The sequence below is a fragment of the Oncorhynchus nerka genome, linkage group LG9a, assembly GCF_034236695.1.
Source record: "Oncorhynchus nerka isolate Pitt River linkage group LG9a, Oner_Uvic_2.0, whole genome shotgun sequence".
Taxonomy (NCBI): Eukaryota; Metazoa; Chordata; class Actinopteri; order Salmoniformes; family Salmonidae; genus Oncorhynchus; species Oncorhynchus nerka.
Genome location: NC_088404.1, coordinates 33239009 through 33266948, shown reverse-complemented (window position 1 = coordinate 33266948; position 27940 = coordinate 33239009). Strand labels below are relative to the sequence as shown.

Sequence of the window (27940 nt, the reverse complement as noted above, 5' to 3'; positions counted from 1 at the left end):
GGTAGCCTAGTGGTTAGAGCGTTGGATTAGTAACCGAAAGGTTGCAAGTTCATATCCCCGAGCTGACAAGGTACAAATCTGTCGTTCTGACCCCGAACAAGGCAGTTCCGCCGTTATTGAAAATAATGATTTGTTTTTAACTGACTTGCCTAGTTAAATAGTAAAGCGTAAAGTAAGATTACAAACGACGTAAATGGAATAATAGCGACATCATGCGGTCAGTTGGGCTAAGTATGAGAAAGCCTAACGTGAAGATGAAGCCGGTGTTACAGTTTTACATCTCGTGAACAAGATTTAGTCACCACATTTCCACCAGAAGAGAAGACAGCGCTGGCTAGCATTTTCCATTCGTTGAGCTGGCCGGGGATGCTAACAGCAATGTGTGTACAGGGAATTTGAATTAGCTTTTTTTAAAGCAGTCAATGGCCATAAAGCGTAGTTATAGTAAATATTAGCCACATCTACCGGGCTTTTGAGAGAAGATCTCGTCATGTTTGGTAGAGATGCGGAGGTCTGGCGCGCGGGCTACCAACAAAGTCCGTCTGAAAAAACGCTGCTGTTTCCCCAGCTCTCTCGTTTTACATAGTCCAGGTAAGGACACTCAGTGACGTCTAATAACAGCCAGTTTGTTATACTGTTTGTAACATAGATTTCCTTATGTTGTGTGGCGACCCGGTCGCACAGAAATACAGGGGGTAACGTTATGCATGCATGTCAGTCAACTGCTATGCAGTAACGCTAAGCTAACTGCGTGGCTGTTGCAATAAGCTCTCAATTAGTTAACTGGCTGATTAACAGAATCAGTAGTTGGCTAACTAAGTCTGTCATCCAAGTAACCTAGTTCTATAAATCAGTTAGCTAACTTATCTTACATATTACAGTAACGTCAGTGAAACAAGTAATAAGGTAGAACGACCACTGTATTAGCTATAGCTACATGGCCAGAATATGTTGATTTGCTGGTACATGTCAATCTCTGTATGTCAACTGTCACCAACATATGTCGCCTGACCATGTCAGGACCAAGCAGGACTGGCATCAGCCTTCTACTACTCAGTAGCCACAACTGCAGTGTGACCTTATATCTGGTAGCACATGAATCAGTTCATCTTTATTTTAACCAGGTAAATTGACTGAGAACACATTCTCATTTACAGCAACGACCTGGGGAATAGTTACAGGGGAGATGAATGAGACAATTGTAAGCTGGGGATGATTAGGTAACCCTATGAGGGCCAGATTGGGCATTTAGCCAGGACACCAGGGTTAACACCCCTACTCTTACAATAAGTGCCATGGGATCTTTAGTGACCACAGAGAGTCAGGACACCCGTTTGAAGTCCCTTCCGAAAGATGGCACCTAACACAGGGCAATGGCCCAATCACTGCCCTAGGGATATCTTTTTAGACCAGAGGAAAGGGTGCTTCCTACTGGCCCTCCAAACACCACTTCCAGCAGCATCTGGTCTCCCATCCAGGGACCGACCAGGACCAACCCTGCTTCGCTTCAAAAGCAAGCCAGCAGTGGGATGCAGGGTGGTATGCTGCTGGCCAGGTTTTATCATGATCTGGTGAATACAGGTAAAATACACAATATTGCTATTGTAGTAATGCAATTATTTACCTGTAATTCTTTGATCCGAAGGTGATAACAAAGCTGAATCATGCCGGGTAAATTGAAAGCTAAGATTGTGGCGGGGCGTCACTTACCAGTCATGGACAGAGCCAGCGACCTCACTGATGCCTTTGTAGAGGTGAGCATGGTCCATTCTAAGTTTATCCTGAAAAAAACATCAGGTCAACGTAATCTTACAACCCCTTCAACACATATACTTCGTTACAGTGATGCAGTACTAGCCTTGTGGTGTTCTTCATTGATGTTGTGTCTTACAGGTCAAGTTTGGCAACACAACTTTCAAAACGGATGTCTACCCCAAGTCCCTTAATCCACAGTGGAACTCAGAGTGGTTCAAATTTGAGGTAAAATGTGTGAATATGACTTCTTGACTTATTTCTCTGTGAAGGAAGGTGTTTGTGAATGGCATAGGATTACAGGGTGAAGAAGCTGCAGCAGGGTTCTCCACAAAGAATGTAAGAGGGGCGCTTCGCCACTTTGTGGACTGGCTGCGCCACAATGTAAAAAAACAACTATATTTGCCATTTTTGCTCTAGATTGCAGGAAATGTCAGTTACATGTGTTAAAACATGCTAAAATCTTTGCGCCCCTCCGGGCATCCCCCGGCCATACTCAGCAGCACCACCTTGTTAAAAAATCCTGGGGCGAACCCAGTAGAGTCAACATGATAGTCCTGTATCCTTGTTTCCCCAACTTTGTCCCCCCTCCTCTAGGTGGATGATGAGGACTTGCAGGATGAGCCGTTACAGATCACAGTGTTGGACCATGACACTTACAGTGCCAACGATGCAATAGGGAAGGTCTATATTGACATCGACCCTCTGCTGTCCAGCGAGGCTGCTACCGTCATCTCTGGATGGTTCCCCATCTACGACACTATACACGGTGCGTTTCTTATAGATACTGAACAAAAATATCAACGCAACATGCAATAATTTCAAAGATTTTACTGAGTTAAACATCCTTTAAGGAAATCAGTCAATTTAAATGAATTAATTAGGCTCTAATCTATGGATTTCACATGACTGGAAATACAGATATACATTTGTCGGTCGCAGATACCTTAAAGAAAATGGGCCTCACAATGGGCCTCAGGATCTCATCATGGTATCTCTACATTCAAATAGCCATTGATAAAATGCACTTGTGTTCACTGTCCGTAGCTTATGCCTGCCTATACCATAACCCCACCACCACAATGGGGTACTCTGTTCACAACGTTGACATCAGCAAACAGCTCGTCTATGTGACGACATACACGTGGTCTGCGGTTGTGAGGCTGGTTGGACATGCAACCAAATTCTCAAAAACAACATTGCTGCGGCTTATGGTGGAGAAATTAACATTCTCTGGCAACATCTCTGGTGGACATGCCTGCAGTCAACATTCCAATTGCGTGCTCCCTCAACTTGAGACGTGTGGCATTGTGTTGTGTGACAAAACTGCACATTTTAGAGTGGCCTTTTATTGTACCCACCACAATGTGCACCTGTGTAATGATCATGCTGTTTAATCAGATTCTTGATATGCCACACCTGTCAGGTGGATGGATTATCTTGGCAAAGGATAATGCTCACTAACAGGGGTGTAAACAAATTTGCACAACATTTGAGAGAAATATGCTTTTTGTGCATCTGGAAAATTTCTGGGATCTTTTATTTCAGCTCATGAAACTTAAGACAAACACTTTACATGTTGTGTTTTATATTTTTCTTCAGTGTAATTCCCCATCTACCACACTATACACAGTCAGTTATATACTTCCACTATCTATGACACAAGTTATATACTTACCCATCAACAGTGCATGGCCACAGTGGTACTTTTCAGATACATAACCAGGCCTCTCAAGAAATACACAGTGTTCTCTGTGTAACAGCCTGTAAATGCATGTTGTTCCTCTGCTGTAAAAACTTACTAAAAGCTGTTATTTAACGGTATCTATCTAGTAATGATGATGTAGCGCCTGTCTTCCTGGTTTGAGAGGGGAGAGGAGTGTGCTTGTGAAGAGTTGGGGTTTCTATTAGAGGTCGACCGATTCCGATTTTTCAATACCGATACCGATTATTGGAGGGCCAGAAAAGCCGATATCGATTAATCGGCCGATTCAAATTAAAAAAAAAAAAACTTTTATTTTTTATTTTATTACATTTGTAATAATGACAATTACAACAATACTGAATTAACACTTATTTTAATTTAATATAAAACATCAATAAAATCAATTTAGCCTCAAATAAAAAATGAAACATGTTCAATTTGGTTTAAGTAATGCAAAAACAAAGTGTGTTGGAGAAGAAAGTAATATGTTCCATGTAAAAAAAGCTAACGATTAAGTTCCTTGCTCAGAACATGAGAACATATGAAAGTTGGTGGTTCCTTTTAACATGAGACTTCAATATTCCAAGGTAAGAGGTATTAGGTTGTAGTTAATATAGTATTTATAGGATTTCTCTCTATACCATTTATATTTCATATACCTTTGACTATTGGATGTTCTTATAGGCACTATAGTATTGCCAGTGTAACAGTATAGCTTCCGTCCCCCTCCTCGTCCCTACCTGGGCTCGAACCAGGAACACATCGACAACAGCCAAACTCGAAGCATCGTTACCCATCGCTCCACAGCGCAAGGGGAATAACTACTCCAAATCTAAAAGCGAGTGACGTTTGAAACAGTATTAGCGTACACCCAGCTAACTTGCTAGCCATTTCACATTGGTTACACCAGCTATTAGGCTGATAGGCTTGAAGTTATAAACAGCGCTGTGCTTGTGAAGAGCTGCTGGCAAAACGCACGAAAGTGCTGTTTGAATGAATTATTATGGGCCTGCTGCTGCTCAGACTGCTCTATCAAATCAGACTTAATTATAACACACAGAAATACGAGCCTTTGGTCATTAATATGATCGAATCAGGAAACTATCATTTCAAAAACAAGACGTTTATTATTTCAGTGAAATACGGAACCGTTCGGTATTTTATCTAACGGGTGGCATCCCTAAGTCTAAATATTGTTGTTACGTTGCACAACCTTCAATGTATGTCATAATTACATAAAATTCTGGCAAATTAGTTTGCAATGAGCCAGGCAGCCCAAACTGTTGCATATACCCTGACTCTGCGTGCAATGAACACAAGAGAAATGACACAATTTCACCTGGTTAATATTGCCTGCTGAACTGGATTAGTAGTTATAACTAGTGATTATGATTTATTGTTTTTTATAAGATAAGTTTAATGGTAGCTAGCAATTTACCTTGGCTTCTACTGCATTCGTGTAACAGGCAGGCTACTCGTGGAGTGCAATGGTTAAAGCGTTGGACTAGTTAACTGTGCGTTTGCAAGATTGGAACCCCTGAGCTGACAAGGTGAAAATCTGTCATTCTGCCCCTGAACAAGGCAGTTAACCCACAGTTCCTATGCAGCCATTGAAAATAAGAATGTGTTCTTAACTGACTTGCCTAGTTAAATAAAAGGTATAAAAAAAGTTGTTTTTATTTTATTTTTAATAATCGGAAATCGGTGCCCAAAAATACCGATTTACGATTGTTATGAAAACTTGAAATCGGCCCTAATTAATCGGCCATTCCGATTAATTGTCCGACCTCTAGTTTCTATGGTTCGGTGGTGTTTTTGTCTGGTAGTAATGTTTCTGTTCATTCTGTCCTCTCCTACAGGTATCAGAGGGGAGATTAATGTTCTGGTAAAGGTGGACCTCTTCAACGACCTAAACCGCTTCAGACAGTCCTCCTGTGGGGTCAAGTTCTTCTGCAGTGAGTCCTGGTTCCCTATGGGGATGTACTATAGTAGAGAAATCTAGTCACAAGAAATGGCTGATGATGATAATGAATGATGATAAGGTGTTTATGCGTGTGTTAGCAACATCCATCCCGAGGTGTTACCGCGCGGCGCTGGTCCATGGTTTTGTTGAGGAGCTGGTGGTGAACGAGGACCCGGAGTACCAGTGGATTGACCGCATCAGAACCCCCAGGGCTTCTAACGAGGCCCGCCAGCGACTCATCTCCCTCATGTCTGGTACATAACCCAGCTATCTAACTTTCTCTACTGTGTGTGTGTGTGTGTGTGTATATAATATATACAGTGGGGCAAAAAAGTATTTAGTCAGCCACCAATTGTGCAAGTTCTCCCACTTAAAAAGATGAGAGGCCTGTAATTTATCATAGGTACACTTCAACTATGACAGACCAAATGAGAAAAAAAACCAGAAAATCACATTGTAGGATTTTTTATGAATTTATTTGCAAATTATGGTGGAAAGTAAGTATTTGGTCAATAACAAAAGTTTATCTCAATACTTTGTTATATACCCTTTGTTGGCAATGACAGAGATCAAATGTTTTCTGTAAGTCTTCACAAGGTTTTCACACACTGTTGATGGTATTTTGGCCCATTCATCCATGCAGATCTTCTCTAGAGCAGTGATGTTTTGGGCTGTTGCTGGGCAACATGGACTTTCAACTCCCTCCAAAGATTTTCTATGGGGTTGAGATATGGAGACTGGCTAGGCCACTCCAGGACCTTGAAATGCTTCGTTGCCCGGGCAGTGTGTTTGGGATCATTGTCATGCTGAAAGACCCAGCCACGTTTCATCTTCAATGCCCTTACTGATGGAAGGAGGTTTTCACTCAATCTCACGATACATGGCCCCATTCATTCTTTCCTTTACACGGATCAGTCGTCCTAGTCCCTTTGCAGAAAAACAGCCCCAAAGCATGATGTTTCCACCCCCATGTTTCACAGTAGGTATGGTGTTCTTTGAATGCAACTCATAATTCTTTATCCTCCAAACACGACGAGTTGAGTTTTTACCAAAAAGTTATATTTTGGTTTCATCTGACCATATGACATTCTCCCAATCTTCTTCTGGATCATCCAAAGTTTGGAGTGTGACTGTTTTGAGGTTGTGGACAGGTGTCTTTTATACTGATAACAAGTTCAAACAGGTGTCATTAATACAGGTAACGAGTGGAGGACAGAGGAGCCTCTTAAAGAAGAAGTTACAGGTCTGTGAGAGCCAGAAATCTTGCTTGTTTGTAGGTGACCAAATACTTATTTTCCACCATAATTTGCAAATAAATTCATAAAAAATCCTACAATGTGATTTTCTGGATTTCTTTTTTCATTTTGTGTGTCATAGTTGAAGTGTACCTATGATGAAAATTACAGGCCTCATCTTTTTAAGTGGGAGAACTTGCACAATTGGTGGCTGACTAAATACTTTTTTGCCCCACTGTATATATAGTATATCATGAAAGTGAGTACACCCCTCACATTTTTGTAAATATTTGAGTATATCTTTTCATGTGACAACACTGAAGAAATGACACTTTGCTACAATGTAAAGTAGTGAGTGTACAGCTTGTATAAGAGTGTACATTTTCTGTCCCCACAAAATAACTCAACACACAGCCATTAATGTCTAAACCGCTGGCAACAAAAGTGAGTACACCCCTAAGTGAAAATGTCCAAATTGGGCCCAATTAGCCATTTTCCCTCCCCGGTGTCATGTGACTCGTTAGTGTTACAAGGTCTCAGGTGTGAATGGGGAGCAGGTGTGTTTGGTGTCATCGCTCTCACACTCCCTCATACTGACTGGTCACTGGAAGTTCAACATGGCAAAGAACTCTCTGAGGATCTGAAAAAAATTATTGTTGCTCTACAAAAAGATGGCCTGGGCTATAAGAAGATTGCCAAGACCCTGAAACTGAGCTGCAGCACGGTGGCCAAGACCATACAGCGGTTTAACTGGACAGGTTCCACTCAGAACAGGCCTTCGCCATGGTCGACCAAAGAAGTTGAGTGCACGTGCTCAGCATTGTCTTTGGAAAATAGACGTATGAGTGCTGCCAGCATTGCTGCAGAGGTTGAAGGGGTGGGGGGTCAGCCGGTCAGTGCTCAGACCATACGCCGTACACTGCATCAAATTGGTCTGCATGGCTGTCGTCCCAGAAGGACGCCTCTTCTCAAGATGATGCACAAGAAAGCCCGCAAACAGTTTGCTGAAGACGAGCAGACTATAGGACATGGATTACTGGAACCATGTCCCGTGGTCTGATGAGACCAAGATAAACTTATTTGGTTCAGATGGTGTCAAGTGTGTATGGCGGCAACCAGGTGAGGAGTACAAAGACAAGTGTGTCTTGCCTACAGTCAAGCATGGTGGTGGGAGTGTCATGGTCTGGGGCTACATGAGTGCTGCCGGCACTGGGGTGCTAAAGTTCATTGAGGGAACCATGAATGCCAACATGTACTGTGACATACTGAAGCAGAGCATGATCCCCTCCCTTCGGAGACTGGGCCGCAGGGCAGTATTCCAACATGATAACGACCCCAAACACACCTCCAAGACGACCACTGCCTTGCTAAAGAAGCTGAGGGTAAAGGTGATGGACTGGCCAAGCATGTCTCCAGACCTAAACCCTATTGAGCATCTGTGGGGCATCCTCAAACGGAAGGTGGAGGAATGCAAGGTCTCTAACATCCACCAGCTCCGTAATGTCGTCATGGAGGAGTGGAAGAGGACTTCAGTGGCAACCTGTGAAGCTCTGGTGAACTCCATGCCCAAGAGGGTTAAGGCAGTGCTGGAAAATGATGGTGACCACACAAAATATTGACACTTTGGGCGGTAATAATCTCCTCTCCGGTCACTGTAAAGGGAGGAACCTGGGGATTTAAATAGTGCAAATCAATACAACTGTCATTATCTGGCATTCCTGTTTTCGTGAACAGCTTTACCATACCGGCCTAAACTCCTCTACCCAGAACCGTACTAGGGTGTCAACCAAGACCTGGTCATATCCATACCACAACCCTAGATCCTCCTTCATTTTCAGTTTAAAGGGTTAAGCGTATCTTTATGCAATACATCCCTCTCTCCTGATTACAATCAAAAACTCTCACCTTCACTATACTCTACCTTCTTCCATACTGGGTGATTGGATTCATATAGCCCTCTCTCTCCAAATGAGCTATGACCTGTGTCCACGATCAATATGGGAACCTGCACCGATATATGCCATAATGGCTCAGAGTCCTAGACTGCCATGTAGTTAGAGAGTCCATTTTGATCTACATAAAACTCCATTGAGAGATCCTTCCCAACCTCTACTCTAACTTCCTGTCTACCCAGATCTAGGGATCTCTTATGCTTATTTTGGAACAAAATCCTCATCGTCTAAACCATGGGTCAAATTACCACTCTCCGCATACTCAAGTAGGACGTGCTGTATCAGGAATATGTCACCCACGATAAAACAGCTCAGACACAATTTGAACATTTTCACTTAGGGGTGTACTCACTTTTGTTGCCAGTGGTTTAGACATTAATGGCTGTGTGTTGAGTTATTTTGAGGGAACAGCAAATTTACACTGTTATACAAGCGGTACACCCACTACTTTACATTGTAGCAAAGTGTCATTTCTTCAGTGTTGTCACATGAAAATATATACTCAAATATTTACAAAAATTGTGTACTCACTTGTGTACTCACTTTTGTGATATACTGTACATATGTTGAAGTCGGAAGTTTACATACACCTTAACCAAATACATTTAAACTCAGTTTTTCACAATACCTGACATTTTACCCTAGTAAAAATTATTTCCCAGGTCAGTTAGGATCACCACTTTATTTTAAGAATGTGAAATGTCAGAATAATAGTAGAGTGATTTATTTCAGCTTTTATTTCTTTCATCACATTCCCAGTGGGTCAGAAGTTTACATACACTCAATTAGTATTTGGTAGCATTGCCTTTAAATTGTTTAACTTGAGTCAAACATTTTGGGTAGCCTTCCACAAGCTTCCCACAATAAGTTGGGTGAATTTTGGCCCATTCTTCTTGACAGAGCTGGTGTAACTGAGTCAGGTTTGTAGGCCTCCTTGCTCACACATGCTTTTTCAGTTCTGCCCACACATTTTCTATAGGATTGAGATCAGGGCTTTGTGATGGCCATTCCAATGCCTTGACTTTGTTGTCCTTAAGCCATTTTGCCACAACTTTGGAAGTATTCTTGGGGTCATTGTCCATTTGGAAGATGCTTTTGCGACCAAGCTTTAACTTCCCGACTGATATCTTGAGATGTTGCTTCAATATATCCACATAATTTTTCTTCCTCGTGATGCCATCTATTTTGTGAACTGCACCTGTCCCTCCTGCAGCAAAGCACCCCACAACATTACGCTGCCACCCCCGTGCTTAACGGTTGGGATGGTGTTCTTCGGCTTGTAAGCGTCCCCTTTCTCCTCCAAACATAACGATGGTCATTATGGCCAAACAGTTCTGTTTTTGTTTCATCAGAGGACATTTCTCCAAAAAGTACAATCTTTGTCCCCATGTGCAGTTGCAAACTGTAGTCTGGCTTTTTTATGGCGGTTTTGGAGCAGTGGCCTCTTCCTTGCTGAGTGGCCTTTCAGGTTATGTCGATACAGGACTCGTTTTACTGTGGATATAGATACTTTTGTACCTGTTTCCTCGAGCATCTTCACACGGTCCTTTGCTGCTGTTCTTGGATTGATTTGCACTGTTCACACCAAAGAGCGTTCATCTTTAGGAGACGACTGCGTGGACCCATGGTGTTTATAGTTGCGTACTATTGTTTGTACAGATGAATGTGGTACCTTCAGGTGTTTGGAAATTGCTCCCAAGGATGAACCAGACTTGTGGTGGTCTACCACAAGTTCTTGGCTGATTTCCCATGATGTCAAGCAAAGAGGCACTGAGTTTGAAGGTAGGCCTTTAAATACATCCACAGATTTGACTCAAATGATGTAAATTAGCCTAACAGAAGCTTCTAAAGCAATGACATCATTTTCTGGAATTTTCCAACCTGTTTAAAGGCAGTCAACTCAGTGTATGTAATCGTCTGACCCACTGGAATTGTGAGACAGTGAATTATAAGTGAAAAAATCTGTCTAAACAATAGTTGGAAAAATGACTTGTGTCATGCACATTTACATTTACATTACATTTAAGTCATTTAGCAGACGCTCTTATCCAGAGCAAAGTAGATGTCCTAATTGACTTGCCAAAACTATAGTTACTTAACAAGAAATGTGTGGAGTGATTGAAAAACATGTTTTAATGACTCCAACATAAGTGTATGCAAACTTCCGACTTCAACTGTGTATATATATTACACTATAGAAGTATTCTATAGTATTAGAGTATATTACATTAGAACTCCCAGGGCTTCTAACGAGGCGTGTGTGTGTAGGTGAGCTGCAGAGGAAGATCGGTCTGAAGGTGTTGGAGATGGGTGGTAATGCGGTGGTGGGCTACCTGCAATGCTTTGATCTGGAGGGAGAGTCGGGTCTGGTGGTCCGAGCCATCGGCACCGCCTGCACTCTGGACAAACTCATCCCTGGGACTGCTTCCAACACCATCACACACACCAACACCGCCCCGGCATCCAATGCCTGCAACTCCCCCTCTAAGGAAATCAAAGAGTGAGTATTGAACGAATGCATGAGCATGGTGTGTGTGTGTGTGTGAGAGAGAGAGAGCAAGAGAGTGTATGTGTTTGTGCCCTGCCTTTGGACTAACCCCTGTGTGTGTCTCAGTATTTCTGCCTTTCTCTACATTTGTGACCAGATTTCTCTGAGGGCTTATGTCAAATTGACATGATCTTTATTATATGATTGTATTTGTCACATGCTTAGTATACACTTGCTTACTTGAGGGTAAATACAAAAAAAATGCAGAGTTAAAGATAACAAATAAATACACAGTGAATAACAAATAGAAATACAGTGTGCATATGTGTGTGCATGTTATGTATGTGTGTTGGGGAGTCAGTGTAAGGATGTGTGTGGGTAGAGTCCAGTGTGTGCATAGTCAGTGCAAAAAAAGGGTCAATGCATGTAGTCCGGGTAGCCATTTGATTAGCCATTTAGTATTCCTATGGCTTGTGGTTAGAAGCTGTTCAGGGTCTTGTTGGTTTCAGACTGCATTGGTACCGCTTGCCGTGCGGTATCTGAGAGAACAGTCTGTGGCTTGGGTGGCAGAAGTCTCAGAGAAAAATGTGACACCGCCTGGTATAGAGGTTCTGGATGGCAGGAAGCTCGGCCCCAGTGATGTACTGGGCCAAACACACTACACTCTGTACCGCCTTAGGGTCGGATGCCAAAGCAGTTGCCATATCAAGCAGTGATGCAGCTAGCCAACATGCTCTTGATGGTGCAGCTGTATAAATTTTGAGGATCTGGACCAATGCCAAATCTTCTCAGCATCCTGAGGGGGAAGAGGCATTGTCGTGCCCTCTTCACGACTGTGTCGGTGTGTTTGGACCATGATAGATCCTTAGTAGCGTGGACACCGAAGTACTTGAAACTCTTGACACACTCCACTATAGCCCCATCAATGTGCATGGGGAGTGAGTGGCCCTTTCCTGTAGTACATAATCAGCTCCTTTGTCTTACTCACGTTGAAGGAGAGGTTGTTGTCCTGGCACCACACTGCCAGGCTTCTGACCTCCCTATAGGCTGTCTCATCGTTGTCGGTGATCAGTCTTACCACTGCCATGTCGTTGGCAAACTTAATGATGGTGTTGGAGTCGGGAGCAGCTACGCAGTTGTGAGTAAACAGGGAATACAGGAGGGAACTAAGCACATACCCCTGAGGATCCCTGTGTTGAGGGTCAGTGTGGCGGATGTGTTGTTGCCTACCCTCATGAAGCCCAGGATCCAGTTGCAGAGGGAGGTGTTCAGTCCCAGTGACCTTAGCTTAGTGATGAGCTTCGAGGGCACTATGGTGTTGAACGCTGAGCTGTAGTCAATGAACAGCATTTTCACATAGGTGTTCCTTTTGGCCAAGTGGGAAAGGGCAGTGTGGAGTGCAATAGAGAGTGTGTCATCTGTAGTGGCGGTATGTGATGTGGAGTGTGTCCAGTTGAACATTTCAGTGAAGACACTTGCCATCTGGTCAGCACATGCTCTGAGTATGCATCCTGGTAATCCACCTTTTGAGTGTTAACTTGTTTAAAGGAACAGCTGGTGCTCTCAAGCATGGTTCAGTGTTGCTTACCTCGAAACAAGCATAGAAGGCATTTAGATCGTCTGGTAGGCTCGTGTCACTGGGCAGCTAGTGGGTGAGTTTTCCTTTGTAATCCGTGGTAATTTGCCAGCCCTGCCACATCCGACGAGTGTCAGAGCTGGTGTAGTAGGGTTAGATCTTAGTCCTGTATTGATGTTTTTCCTGTTTGGTGGTTCGTCGGAGGGTGTACCGGGATTTATAAAAAGCATCTGGGTTAGTTTCCCACTCCCTAAAAGTTGGAGCTCTAGCCTTTAGCTCAGTGTGGATGTTGCCTGTAATCCATGGCTTCTGGTTAGGATACATACATGCGTACGGTTACTGTGGGGACGACGTCGTTGATGCACTTATTAATGAAGCCGGTGACTGATGTGGTAAACTCCTCAATGCCATCCGGTGAATCCCGGAACATATCCCGGAATGGCTAGCCAGGAAAGATCTTGTCTTTCTCCCTATATAGCTCAGTGTTTTCTCCTTCGCTAGACTAGTTTAATGAGTTTACATTTGTCATATTTACGGATCCCATACAAGTTTGTAATTAAGGCACATGAACGTTCACATGTTCAAGAAGGCATTTCTGTCCCCCAAAAAATGTATATGTATTTTTTCCAACAGCCCTACTGTGAAGTAGGAACTAGCGTCAAACGCCCCTTATGAGACGTCCTGTCACACTTGGGGGGTGTGTGTGTGTTATATCATGTGACGAAGCTATAGTATATGCCATATTTGAGATATGGACACAGCCCCCTTCCCCTGTGTCTGTATTTTTGTCTGTTTTCTAATGGCTCTACTCTCTTTGCATTTGCATGTTAGTGCTGCTCTCTCTCTCATTTGACTGTGTGTGTGTCTGAGGGCTGTGCATGAGCTTGTTCCTGCTAGTATGGTCGGAGGAAGGTGGGGTGGATGAATGGAGAGAGAAAAGAAGGTAGGGTGGGTGCCAGGGCAAGCATTTTCTTTACCTGCAGCATGTGGTGTTATGGGTGTTATAATGCAAAAGGAGGGGGAAGACAACCTCTCCTCTTTTATTTTTTCTTGTCTTTTCTTGTGCTCTATTTTTCTTTGCTGCAATGTTGTGGTGTGTTGTTGTGTTTCTCTTCTTCTCTGCCTCTGCTGCACATGGATTGGCTCTTCTCTTGCTGTATGCGTTTGGATTGGTCCACTGTCCGTCTCTACATGGTGATTGATTCAGGTCTCCTCTGGCCCACGGATGTCGCTCCAGCCACAACAGCCCTGTCCACTCAGCCTGCAGCTCTCAGAGACTGTCCCACTCCCAGAACTTCTCTGTCTCTGTCCCTACTCTGGTCTTTACTGGTACGGACAGAGAAAAATAGCGAGAGGGACGGAGTCCCAGAATCTGTGTTCCTACATGGGTCTTCACTCTTACATAGAAAGGGAGCGATTATAAAAGAGAAATAAGGAGACAGACATAGAAGAGCGAGGTAAACTGAGGGAAAGGGGAGAGCCAGAACAATAGAGCATGAGACAGAGAAACTAATGGATAGCCATCGGTGAGATAGTTGCCACTCCCCCCCCCCCAAAAAAAATCTACCTCCGAGCCCATTCTTCCTTGCCATTGGATGAGATTGTGACATCACCAGCCCCAAACACTTCCTCTTCTTGTGTCCCCCGCAGCCAATGATAGAGCCCCTGCCCAAGCAGATCCATCCCTTCCACCTCTCCTAATTTTGCCTGATTCTATGTAGTTTTTTCCCCAAATTCCGTTCTGCTCACAACATTGGATGTTCTATGTCCACAAAAATGTTTACACCACAACAGGAGACCACTTTTGAGGTCTGGGAAAAATGAAACATTTTAAAGTTTTGTGTGTAGTTACCCTTTAATGCAAGTGCAAACCAGAAAGAGACCGTTGTTTGGTGAGTGGTGTTTCTGTAGCGCTCATGTGATTGCAGGGTTTGCAAAACAAATGGCCACTGGATTGATTTAAATTATCATGATATCATTCTGTCTGGTAGGCATAGGCTACTTTTGTAGGTAACATTTAATTGAAAAGGTTTTTGGGAAAGTCTTTCCATCTCTACCAGAAGATTGTTATCATTAGCTTCATCGCCAACGGCTACACAAAGTGTAGATATGCATGTGCACTGCACACATACACATAGACGTGCATTCCTGTGCCGTTTCAGAAAGTTTCTGGGAAATACGAATCACTGATGCATTTCATTCATGTCTTATGATTAACTTGGGCAAATTAATGCATTTTCTAGTACCCTAAGTTCAATAAATGTTTAAATATTCATTATATTATTCATTATTCCATTTTAATGTCTGGATTCTGAGATCTTGTCCAATGCAGATTTTTTAGGGCCTCAAGCATCTGCCTTAGTCCAGTTCAGTTCAATCAACTATATTTGTCTCCAAGGGGCAGTCACCCGGGAGTCTGTTGGCCTCAATTCCTTTTCAATTCAGTTGATGTTGGAAGTGGATTTAAATTCCAATTCAAGAAACTACTCATCCCTTTAGTGTTGTGTTGGGTTGGCCCATGTTGTGTTGTGTGTTTCTGCCATGCTTTCCTCCTCAGTTCTATATATCTGTATGTGCTTCTGTTTACGCTTCATGTGCTTGGCTTTTTAGTTCTGCAGCCCAGTCATTTGCACTCCACATACCCCTCTCACACATACATACACACACACGGTGAGGTGACTGATGTGCGTGTGTGTGTTCTCCTGGCAGGCCCGTGTTCAGTGAGGACCCAACCCACCCCCTCTCCGTCCCTCCCACCCCTCTCAGAACACTTCCTTCCTCCTCCTCCTCTCCTCCTCCCTTCTCTCCATCCAAGCCATGCAGTCGCCAGTCCTCCTCCTCAGACACAGACCTCAGTCTGACACCCAAGATGGGTAAGACCCCACCACCCTCCTCACCCTTCCTCACACTCTCTGTCTGCTCCTTTCCTCACCCCCCACTCTGAACCTGACTGTGTTTAATTTTTCCATCCCATTTCCTTGTTTAATTGATATATTTCAAGTCATTGTGTTAGAAACACACACACACAGCAGCTGTGGACCATAGATTTCTGGTGTTGACCACGTAATAACCCGCACACCCCCTAGGGCATGACATGGTTCCCCCTACTGGTGGAAATACACCCTAGGAACCCCCCTTCCTACCTCTCTTCTCTACTCCCTTCTTCCTAAAGGTTTTGTATTTTCCTTCCTTATGTTTTCCTGTCAGGTTTAAGATCTTGTGACTTTCCTCCGCTGTCCCTTCTCTGCTTTTCTTGATGTCTTGTTTTTTGGCTCACCTCTCTCCTCTCCCCACCTGCCTCTGTCGCTCTCTTCTCTTCCTCTCCTGTCACTCTCGCTTTCCTCACCTTTTTCTCTGCCCCACAGTGACCTCCTCCCAAGAGAGGTTTGTCTCCCGTCCCAGTTCCCCTGCCCTCTCCTCCTCCGACTCCCAGCCCCTTCCTCCCTCTGGGCCAATCCTGTTCAGCCTTGTGTCTGCCCCCCAAGCCAACACCCTGCCCCCTCTCCCCTCTGTCCAATCAGAGGGGTATGTGTTGAGATAGAGTATCATTCAGTGAAGAGCTGATGGCAGCCTTTGGTAGGAAAGTCATGAAACAGTCCTGACAACACTCTTTTCATAACACTATAACAGCTTGCAGGAGTCACAAAGCCAAACAACATCCTGTATAACACCTGTTACTCTTAAAGTTAAATAGACGTTTATTATAGTCTCAGGTAGGGCATAGAGTGCAAAATTTGTGAATGCCTAAAACACCTTTTACAAACTCCCTCTATAACCACCCCTTCGAAACCTCTATAACCACTCCTTAGAAACCTCTATAACAGCCATATACAATGCGTTCGGAAAGTATTCAGACCCCTTCCTTTTTTTCACATTTTATTACGTTACTGCCTTATTCTAAAATTGATTAAATAAATGTTTTGCATCATCAATCTACACACAATACCCCGTAATGACAAAGCAATAACAGGTTTTTTGAAAAGTTTGTAAAGAAAGAAATAACTTATTTACATAAGTATTCAGACCCTTGCTATGAGACTTAAAATTGAGCTCCGGTGTATCCTGTTTCCATTGATCATTCTTGATGTTTCTACAACTTGATTGGAGTCCACCTGTGGTAAATTCAATTGATTAGACATGATTTAGAAAGGCACACACCTGTCTAAATTATGTCCCACAGTTGACAGTGCATGTCAGAGCAAAAACCAATCCGTGCGGTTGAAGGAATTGTCCGTATAACTACGTGACAGGATTGTGTCGAGGCACAGCTCTGGGGAAGGGTACCAACACGTTTCTGCAGCATTGAAGGTCCCCAAGAGCACAGTGGCCTCCAACATTCTTAAATGGAAGAAGTTTGGAACCACCAAGTCTCTTCCTAGAGCTGGCCGCCCGGCCAAACTGAGCAATCGGGGGAGAAGGGCATTGGTCAGGGAGGTGATCAAGATTCTATGTGGAGATGGTTGTCCTTCTGGAAGGTTCTCCCATCTCTGCAGCACTCCACCAATCATGCCTTTATGGTAGAGTGGCCAGACAGAAGCAACTCCTCAGTAAAAGGCAGTTGACAGCCCACTTGGAGTTTTCGAAAAGGCACAAAAGGACTCTCAGACCATGAGAAACAAGATTCTCTGATCTGATGAAACTAAGATTGAACACTTTGGCCTGAATGCCAAGTGTCACGTCTGAAGGAAACCTGTCACCAACCCTACGGTGAAGCATGGTGGTGGCAGCATCATGCTTTGGGGATGTTTTTCAGCGGCAGGGACATAGAGACTAGTCAGCATTGAGGGCAAGATGAAACGTAGCAAAGAGGGATGAGGTTGGGTGGAAAAAGGACTTGGAGTGAGAAATATATTTTTTGTCATGGGCAAAGAAACTCAGAATGGGTGATTATACTAATTAATACAAATGTTGATCCGATTGTGCAAACAGATCATCAAGGAAGATGTATTCTTTTAAAAAAAAAGTGTTTTATTTTAAATTGGAACAAAAACAGATCTGGCTAATAATCTATGTGGGCCAAATAATGATGATTCCTACTTCTTCTTCAAAAAATATTGAGTTTACAAGCTACGAATGAATCTATTATTATGGTGGGAGATTATATTACGGTTTTAAGTACACTACCGTTCAAAAGTTTGGGGTCAATTAGAAATGTTTTTGGAAGGAAAAGCACTTTTTTTGTCCATTTAAAATAACATAAAATTGATCAGAAATACAGTGTAGACATTGTTCCTCTGCCCAGTGTCTGTTATTTTGCCCATCTTAAACTTTTATTTTTATTGGCCAGTCTGAGATGGCTTTTTCTTTGCAACTCTGCTTAGAAGGCCAGCATCCCGGAGTCGCCTCTTCACTGTTGACGTTGAGACTGGTGTTTTTCGGGTACTATTTAAAACTTGGATTAGCTAACACAATGTGCCATTGGAACACAGGGAGTGATGGTTGCTGATAATGGGCATCTGTACGCCTATCTAGATATTCCATTAAATATCAGCCGTTTCCAGCTACAGTACTCATTTACAACATTAACAACAAACACTGTATTTCTGATCAATTTGATGGACAAAAAAATGTCCTTTAATTTTAAAAAACAAGAACATTTCTAAGTGACCCTTAACTTTGGAATGGTAGTGTACCTTTATTTAATTAGGCAAGTCAGTTAAGAACAAATTCTTATTTCAATGATGGCCTAGGAACAGTGGGATAACTGCCTGTTCAGGGGCATAACGACCGATTTGTACCTAGTCAGCTCGGGGATTTGAACTTGCAACATTCCGGTTACTAGTCCAACGCTCTAACCACTAGGCTACCCTGCCGCCCCGTACCTTAATGGATTGTAAAGAAAATCGCACTACAAACTATCGCACTCAATCACTTAAGGAGATAACGAAGATCATAGATACATTAGAACTAGTGGGTATATGGAGGCTGAAAAACCCTGATCTTGTGAGTTAAATACATGGAGGAGGCTTAATCAAGCTAGCTGTCTTAATTGCTTCCTAGTCTCATTCTTGCTGGCATCAAATGTTTTAAAAAGTATTAATAGGAGATCAACTACGATCGGACCACCATCTAATTGGCCTCCTTATAACTCTTACAGAATTTTCACGTAGACGGGGATATTCTAAGGCAAAATAATTCATAATTAACTTTTTTCTGCTCAACATAGGTACAGCAGATCCCCTTATTGTATGGGACACTTTCAAATGTACTTTTAGAGGCCCTTCAATACAATACTCATTAAAACAAAAGCAATTTAAATTGAAAGAGATTAGATTAATAAAGGAAATAGAGGAAGTAACAGAGCAGGTAGATGGTAATGGAAACTGTACTATGGAGGCACAAAATAAGTTAAAGGAAAAACAAAAAGGCATGGAAGTACTTATTAAAGAACGATCAAGTCTATTGTATTACAAAAATAAAGCGAATTGGATGGAAAATGTTGAAAAATGCACACTTTTTATTGTATTTTAACAGAAGCTACCAAAAATAATTTGCAAAAACTCGTTACAAATGGAGTCATCCATGATTCACCAAATGATATTTTGAAAATATTTTAAGCATATGTTATCTTTTCAGTCTCCTCCATTTCCACTGAATGATGTCAACTGTAAGGATTTATTTCCTAATAATAATAATGTAAAATCAACAAATTTACAGAAAGACCTGTATGAAGGCCAAGTTACAGAAGAGGAACTTTTTGAGGCAATAAAATCTTTTCAGTCTGGAAAAACACCAGGGCTTGATGGTATGCCAGTAGAGGTATATCATACCTTTTTTTGATGAACCCAATATCCATTATTAGCATGTTTTAATTAGAGACTGTCAGGTACTCAACAAGAAGGTTTGATTTAATTACTACTAAAACAGGACCCTGGTGGTAAGTATAAAGATACTACAGTCCATTTAAATAATCTGGAGGCCTCTTACACTTCAGTGTTGTGGTGAAATGCATAGCACATAAAATAAAAAAAGGTTTTACCAGGTGTTGTTCATCCTAATCGGGCAGTTTGTTTTTACATGATATATTGGAGATACTATATGACAATTACTTGAAACAATTGAACATTATGAAACATCAAGAATACCAGTCCTGGTCTTCATAGAAGATTTTGGAAAGGCGTTTGATAAAGTACGACTAGAATTTACAAGTGCCTGGATTACTTTCATTTTAGTGAATCTCTTATACAATGGGTTAAAGTTATGTACAGCAACCCCAGATGTAAAATAGTAAATATTGGTTACTTCTCAGAAAGTATTGAGCTTTTAAGAGGAGTTAAACAAGGCTGTCCGTTGTCTCCATATCTATTTATTATGGCCATTGAAATGCTAGCTATTAAAATTTGATCCAACAAGAACATTGACGGTTAGATATTCTGGGGATTAAAAGAGAAGTGTCAATGTATGCTGATCCCTGCACAGTCTCATTGAAGATCTTGATGACTTTTCTAGCCTCTCTGGACTAAAACTTAATTATGACAAGTGTGCAATATTAGGTATTGGATCGTTAAAAAAAAGTGTTTACACTACCTTGTAGTTTACCAATAAACTGGGCGGATGGTCAAGTAGCTATACTTGGTATTCACATCTCAAAAAATATAAATTCACTTACCAAAATCAATTTCAATAGAAAGTTGTCTATTCATGAAGTCTGAAGCTTACATACACCTTAGCCAAATACATTTAAACTCAGTGTTTCACAATTCCTGACATTTAATCCTAGTAAAAATGTCCTGTTTTAGTTCAGTTAGGATCACCACTTTATTTTAAGAATGTGAAATGTCAGAATAATAGTAGAAAGAATTATTTATTTTTACTTCTTAAATCACATTCCCAGTGGGTCAGAAGTTTACATACCCTCAATTAGTATTTGGTAGCATTGCCTTTAAATTGTTTAACTTGGGGGTCAAACGTTTCGGGTAGCCTTCCACAAGCTTCCCACAATAGGTTGGGTGAATTTTGGCCCATCCTCCTGACAGAGCTGGTGTAACTGAGTCAGGTTTGTAGGCCTCCTTGCTCGCACATGCTTTTTCAGTTCTGCACACACATTTTTTATAGGTTTGAGGTCAGGGCTTTGTGATGGCCATTCCAATACCTTGACTTTGTTGTCCTTAAGCCATTTTGCCACAACTTTGGAAGTATGCTTAGGTTCATTGTCCATTTGGGAGACCCATTTGCGACCAAGCTTTAACTTTCCGACTGATGTCTTGAGATGTTGCTTCAATATATCCACATAAATCTTCCATCCTCATGATGTCATCTATTTTGTGATGTGCACCTGTCCCTCCTGCAGCAAAGCACCTGCACAACAAGATGCGGCCACCCCCGTGCTTCACGGTTGGGATGGTGTTCTTCGGCTTGCAAGCCACCCCCTTTTTTCTCAAACATAACGATGGTCATTATGGCCAAACAGTTCTGTTTTTGTTTCATCAGACCAGAGGACATTTCTCAAAGTACGATCTTTGTCCCCATGTGCAGTTCCAAACCGTACTCTCTTTTTTTATGGTGGTTTTGGAGCAGTGGCCTCTTCCTTGCTGAGCGGCCTTTCAGGTCATGTCGATACAGGACTGTACTGTGTATATAGATAATTTTGTACCTGTTTCCTCCAGCATCTTCACAAGGTCCTTTGCTGTTGTTCTGGGATTGATTTGCACTTTTCGTATCAAAGTATGTCCATCTCTAGGAGACAGAACACGTCTCCTTCCTGAGCGGTGTGACGGCTGCGTGGTCCCATGGTGTTTATAGTTGCGTACTATTGTTTGTACAGATGAACGTGGTACCTTCAGGCGTTTGGAAATTGCTCCCAAGGATGAACCAGACTTGTGGAGGTCTGCATTTTTTTTATGAGGTCTTGGCTGATTTTCTTTTGATTTTCACATGATGTCAAGCAAAGAGGCACTGAGTTTGAAGGTAGGACTTGAAATACATCCACAGGTACACCTCCAATTGACTCAAATTATGTCAGAAGCTTCTAAAGCCATGACAACCTTTTCTGGAATTTTCCAAGCTGTTTAAAGGCACAGTCAACTTAGTGTATGTAAACTTCTGACCCACTGGAATTGTGATACAGTGAAATAATATGTCCAAACGATTGTTGGGAAAATTACTTGTCATGTGTCCTAACCGACTTGCCAAAACTATAGTTTGTTAACAAGAAATTTGTGCAGTGGTTGAAAAACTAGTTTTAATGACTCCAACCTAAGTGTATGTAAACTTCCGACTTCAACTGTACTTACTACTCCAGATGACTAGTTTTTAAAATTATATGAGCAAAAAATATTTAAATTCAATTTTTTTGGAATGATAAGTCAGACAAAATTATTTATTATTTATGTAATGAATGAGTTTGGGGGGCTAAAACAATTAAATATTAAAGGTTTAAACCTCTCACTAAAAGTTTCACTCATACATAAGTTATAGTTAAATCTAAATCGGTTCTCCAGTAGATTATTAAGAAAGGCTAATCCATTGTTCAAAAATTGCCTTTTTTTCCCCCTAATATAGATTACAACTTCTCATTAATGACTGATTGAAAATGAAATGTTTGTTTTAGGTATAGCCCTTTCTTAAACAGTGCTGGTTACAATTTCTGTTTTATCTTCCAGAGAAGATAGAACAAATGTTATGTTTAAACTAAAATATACTGATTTAATTCTTAAAAACATTCTTTATGGATAAAAATAAATAAAGGTATTATGTTTATTAATGATATTATGAATAGAAACGGAGGACTCATGTCACATATGCAGCTATCAAAAATCTATGGGAATATCAGCTAAATCCAATTTTACAACCAGCTGATTGCAGCATTACCACAAAAATGGAGGAGAAAAGGGAGAACGTAGGGATTTTTTTTGCCTGCCATATATTAAAGATACAAATTGGCTGAAAGGAATTGGCATAAATAGAAAAATATACCAGATTAATTTGAGGACACATGTTGACAGCTGCACCATACAGGTTGCAAAATAAATGGGATGATATTTTCGATGTACCGATTCCATGACACATGGTTTATGAACTGGTACAAAAAACAACAGTTGATTTAAGAGATGTGAAGAGACAGAATCAATAGCTCATTTATTCTGGTATCTGAATACTTATGTAAATGTAATATCAGTTTATTATTATTTTTTTATACATTTGCAAACATTTCTCAACACCTGTTTTTGCTTTGTCATTACGGGGTAGTGTGTATAGATAGATTGATGAGGGTAAAAAAAAATGTTTTAATCCATTTTAGAATAAGGTCAAGGGGTCTTAATACTTTCTGAAAGCACTATATTTGCAATGTTTTCCAAACCAGCTTAGCCCTACTTGACCATACCCCACTTAGCCTTGGGTAAACTGTCCATCCCTGCTGGTATCTGGGCCTCATACTGACTGCCTTGGAGTGACCACCTTCCCCTGTCCATTTTTCCACCTCAATGTGTGGTTTACGGCATGTCCAGATCCCCACCCCTGTTTTATGAGTCTATAAGGTGGCATAGTCTGCAGCCTCCCAGGCCAGGCCAGTGGCAGGTAGAGTAGTGTACAGAGGGGATAATAAAGCTACTTGGACTCTATCCTCATAGGTAGATATATATATATTTTTTTTACCCCCTTTTTTCTCCCCAATTTCGTGTTATCCAATTGTTTTTAGTAGCTACTATCTTGTCTCATCACTACAACTCCCGTACGGGCTCGGGAGAGACGAAGGTTGAAAGTCATGCGTCCTCCGATACACAACCCAACCAAACAGCGCGCATCCAACCCGGAAGCCAGCCGCACCAATGTGTCGGAGGAAACACCGTGCACCTGGCAACCTTGGTTAGCGTGCACTGCGCCCGGCCCGCCACAGGAGTCGCTGGTGCGCGATGAGACAAGGATATCCATACCGGCCAAACCCTCCCTAACCCAGACGACGCTATGCCACTTGTGCGTCGCCCCACGGACCTCCCGGTCGCAGCCGGTTACGACAGAGCCTGGGCGCGAACCCAGAGTCTCTGGTGGCACAGCTGCCCTTAACCACTGCGCCACCTGGGAGGCCATAAATGCAACAATTTCAAAGATTTTACTGAGTTACAGTTCATCTAAGGAAATCAGTCAATTTAAATAAATGAATAGGCCCTAATCTATGATTTTCACTTGACTGGGAATATAGATAACTTTTTAAATTTAAAAAAAAAAATGTGGATCAAAAAACCTGTCCGTATCTGGTGTGAGCATCCCAAACATGCTCAATGGATGGGTGACATGTCTCGTGAGTATGCAGGCCATGGAAGAACTGGGACATTTTCAGCTTCCAGGAGTTGTGTACAGATCCTTGTGACATTGGGTGTGCATTATCATGCTGAAACGAGGTAATGACGGTGGATGAATGGCACGACAATGGGCCTCCAGATCTTAACACGGTATCTCTGTGCATTCAAATTGACATCGATAAAATTCAATTGTGTTCATTGTCCGTAGCTTATGCCTGCCCATACCATAACTCCACCGCCACCATGGGGCACTCTGTTCACATTGACATCAGCAAAATGCTCCGGCCACACAACGCCATACACGCTGTCTGATACAATTGAAACCGGGATTAATCCGTGAAGAGCACACTTCTCCAGCGTGCCAGTGGCCATAGAAGGTGAGCATACTGAAGTCAGTTATGACGCCAAGACCCTGGTGAGAACAAAGAGCACACAGATGAGCTTCCCTGTGACCGTTTCTGACGGTTTGTGCAGAAATTCTTTGTTTGCGCAAACCCACAGTTTCATCAGCTGTCCGGGTGGCTGGTCTCAGATGATCCCGCAGATGAAGAAGCAGAATGTGGAGGTCCTGGGATGGTGTGGTTTTGAGGCCGGTTAGACGTATTGCCAAATTCTTTAAAACAACATTGGAGGCTTGTGGTAGAGAAATTAACATTTAATTATCTGGCAACAGCTCTGTTGGACATTCCTGCAGTCAACATGCCAATTGCACACTCCCTCAACTTGTGGCATTGTTTGACAAAACTGCACATTGTAGTGGCCTTTTATTGTCCCTAGCGTGAGGTGCACCTGTGTAATGATCATGCTGTTAAATCAGCTTTTTGATATGCCATACCTGTCAGGTGGATGGATTATCTTGGCAAAGGAGAAATGCTCACTAACAGGAATGTACACAAATGTGTACACAGAATTTGAGAGAAATAAGCTTTTTGTGCATCTGGAACATTTATGGGGTCTTTTATTTCAGCGTAAAAAACATGGGACCAACACTTAGCATGTTGCGTTTATATTTTTGTAGATCTTAGCCGAGAAGTCTAAGGGATACGATTAATATGGGATTTGCATGGTTGTCGAGGCGTTCCAGCTCACACAAGCCAAGGCCTGGCAAGGGTACTTACTTATTTCCTATGGTTTGAGGAATGTCTGCGGCCTGTAATGAAGCGATGTGATTGGTGAAGTGTTGTTCTCTAATCCTATCAGGGATGGGGAGTGGGATCAGCGTTGGGAAAGAGGCAGGGCCTCTGAAGACCCTCCTCCGGCAGCAGGCCCAATCAGCATTGGAACAGAGGGTACGCACACACACCGCACACACCGTACGGCATTGTGCTGTGTGAAAGGGTAATTGTGAAGTGTGTGTGTGAGGGTGAAGTATGATTATGTAAGAGTGAATGTTCTCTTTCTCCATGTTCTTGACCACTCCTTCCTCTCAGGGAGCCTCATCCTCTGGTATATTTGTAAACACCAGGGTATGTCCCTCTTTCACACACACTCACTGTTCTGGATGCTTCTACCAAACCTGTCTTACCTGTCTGGGTTCTGCTCATGGGTTCTGCTCATGGGTTCTACTCTTGAGTTGGGCTGTTTCTCAAAATTCTACAGTGACTTCATCTTCTCCATCTGTACTGATCTGTTAACACAGGACAGAAAGAAGCAACATGGAGGATACCTACTAGCAATATGCTTTTACCTGTCCAGTTCTGTCATTTGTCACCAGTGCAGATAGAGGAGGGAAGGTAGATAGTTGAGATGCAGCCTTAGTCCCCTGATTGATGGTGACCAGCACGAGCCACTCCGTTACCATGGCGATGTCACAATCACTCAGGTTGGGAAATTGCTGGTCTAGACCAGTATGCTGTAGCAGTTTGTATGCATAACATTGGCATGGCTGAAACACACAGCCTCACTCTGCATGGGGAGATGCCGTTCCACTCACTACCCCCTCATCTGGATGACACCTGTCCTGGATCACACTTCACACCTGGGTTGACTATTGACCGCCACAGCAGGAGGCTGACTCTGTCATACAATGACATTTTCAATTAAACTCTGCATTGTATTACTGGTATGCTGCTATTGTATAAACGGTATATCAGGGTTATTCAAATCCAGACCTCGAGGTCAGTAATGTTGGTTTTCATCCTTCCCCTTCTAATCAGGGACTGGTTCAGACCTCAGTGATAATCAATTAACTGAACTAACTAGCAGGGACAAAAAGCCAACCAACAGTACTGCAGACCTCCAGACCTTGACTTGAGGCCTGTTGTATACTCTGTGTGCCTGTCATCTGTCTAGTTGTGTATCTGAGGTAGAAGAGATGAACCAACACTAACTCATTTAGCAGATTACTCTGCTGCTGCTACTAAATTAATGACATATGTTAATACTACTTTCAGTCAGTGTGGGTTTTTATCTTCTGTCTTATGCCCTTACAACCCTGCATCTTTTTGTAACATGAGGATAGGGTTGAGCGCAAAATCCTTAATGCTACTGTTTCCATGGTAACCAGAGTTCACAGAGACATGTTTGACCCCTAACCAGACTTTTTTCTGACCCTGTGTATTTTCAGGAGTTCCCCTTCTTCACGTTGACTTGTTTTCCCCCCGGCTTCCTGGTTCACATCGGGGGAGTGGTCAGCGCCCGCTCGGTCAAGCTGCTTGACCGCATACACAACCCTGGTGAGTTCCCTACAACCACACGGTCCCAACTATTGGAGAACACAGCAATGTGTATTACAGGTTGTAATCCATGTTGCAGTGTAGGTTGTGTTTTCAGGCTAGTTAGATTATGACCTGACCGATCACTCTTGTTAAAGAGATGTTTAAACTCAATGGGATCATCTGTATTAAGGATCAATAAATGGCTAGAGGGGTAACGCACACAGTGGGATCAGTGTGTTAGTCTGCTAGAGCTTATAAATATTAGCGATGTAGCTATATCATTGATCCTATTCTGTGTGTGCTAGCACCAAAGATTTATATACATTATTGGTCCATTATCCCCCCGATTCTACACCCTTCTCCCAAAGTGTCTACTAGGAATAGCCTACAGCCCATGTTTACAGCAGGTGAATCCTTCTACAGTTGCTTCCTGAAGCCTGTCCCACCATGTTCCAGAGAAAGAGAGGTTCACATTAGGCCTTCAGCCCTATCCTGCCCTGTTGGGAACTGCTAAGCCCTAACAACTGGGAAAGGAAAGGGAATACCTAGTCAATTGCACAACTGAATGCATTCCCCCGAAATGTGTCTTCCACATTTAACCCAACCCCTCTGAATCAGAGGTGCGGGGGTTCTGCTCAAGGGCAGAACGGCAGATTTTTCCACCTTGCCGGCTCTGGGATTTGAACCAGCGACCTTTCGGTTAATGGCCCGACGTCCGGGTCACTGATACTGGGTCAGATTATATTTTCATCCTCCTAATGTTTAGGATTATGGGTGGGTTAATCGGATCCTAGATCTGTGGTTATGGGGACTGCTAGTTGTGTGTGTGTCTGTGTGTAGTAGCTTCCTCTCTGTGCTGTGTGTGGTGGTTGCTGTCACCTGGTATTGAGGTTTTTTAGTGCATGGCTGGGGTGTGCTGAGGCTTGGCTGTGTCGTGTGTTGGTCTTTTGGGCTGAAGGAGGCTCTGACCTGATGTGGTCTGTACTCCAAAGCCTTAAGGTGGCTACAAGCTTCACTCCGTTGATGGACTTGCATGCATGTGCAAGTGGGCGGAGGCAGGTTTTTTATGGGCAGTACGCACTTTTGTCCACATAGAGAGGAAGTCCACCTTGTGTAGTGTATATTCACTATGGGGCTTGGAGAACCAGGGTAGTTTACCAAGCAAGAGGGTCCGTGGCTCTAGCTAGGCAACAGGGATTTTCATCCAGGAGGGGATTGAATGTCTCTGCTGTAACCAAGAAGCTTGATCTTGACATCTAGCAACTTAGCTATAAAGTTAGCAAACCAAATGCATAACTGGAGCACTGAGCAGGATATCATTTATTTGACACATCTTAGGTTTCTTATAGTTATACTTAACTTATAGTTAGTT

General features: G+C 42.6%; 1 protein-coding gene across 3 annotated transcripts; it reads left to right on the top strand.

Annotated features, from left to right (window-relative positions):
* The first annotated feature begins 269 nt into the window (after window positions 1–269).
* LOC115134196 (C2 domain-containing protein 5-like) lies at window positions 270–27940 on the top strand. 3 transcript variants are annotated; one of them, XM_029667924.2, is made up of 10 exons: window positions 270–591; window positions 1646–1754; window positions 1894–1980; window positions 2350–2521; window positions 5317–5412; window positions 5519–5674; window positions 10876–11107; window positions 15381–15544; window positions 25112–25200; window positions 26478–27940. In XM_029667924.2, exons 2-10 carry the CDS (start codon window positions 1665–1667, stop codon window positions 26697–26699), a joined length of 1308 nt encoding a protein of 435 aa, XP_029523784.1. In that variant the 5' UTR covers window positions 270–591; window positions 1646–1664; the 3' UTR covers window positions 26700–27940. The 3 variants fall into 3 exon arrangements, with proteins under 3 accessions (XP_029523784.1, XP_064878569.1, XP_029523786.1); XM_029667926.2 differs by lacking the exon at window positions 15381–15544 and having other exon boundaries at window positions 273–591; window positions 26478–26608; XM_065022497.1 differs by lacking the exons at window positions 15381–15544; window positions 25112–25200; window positions 26478–27940 and adding an exon at window positions 13879–14035.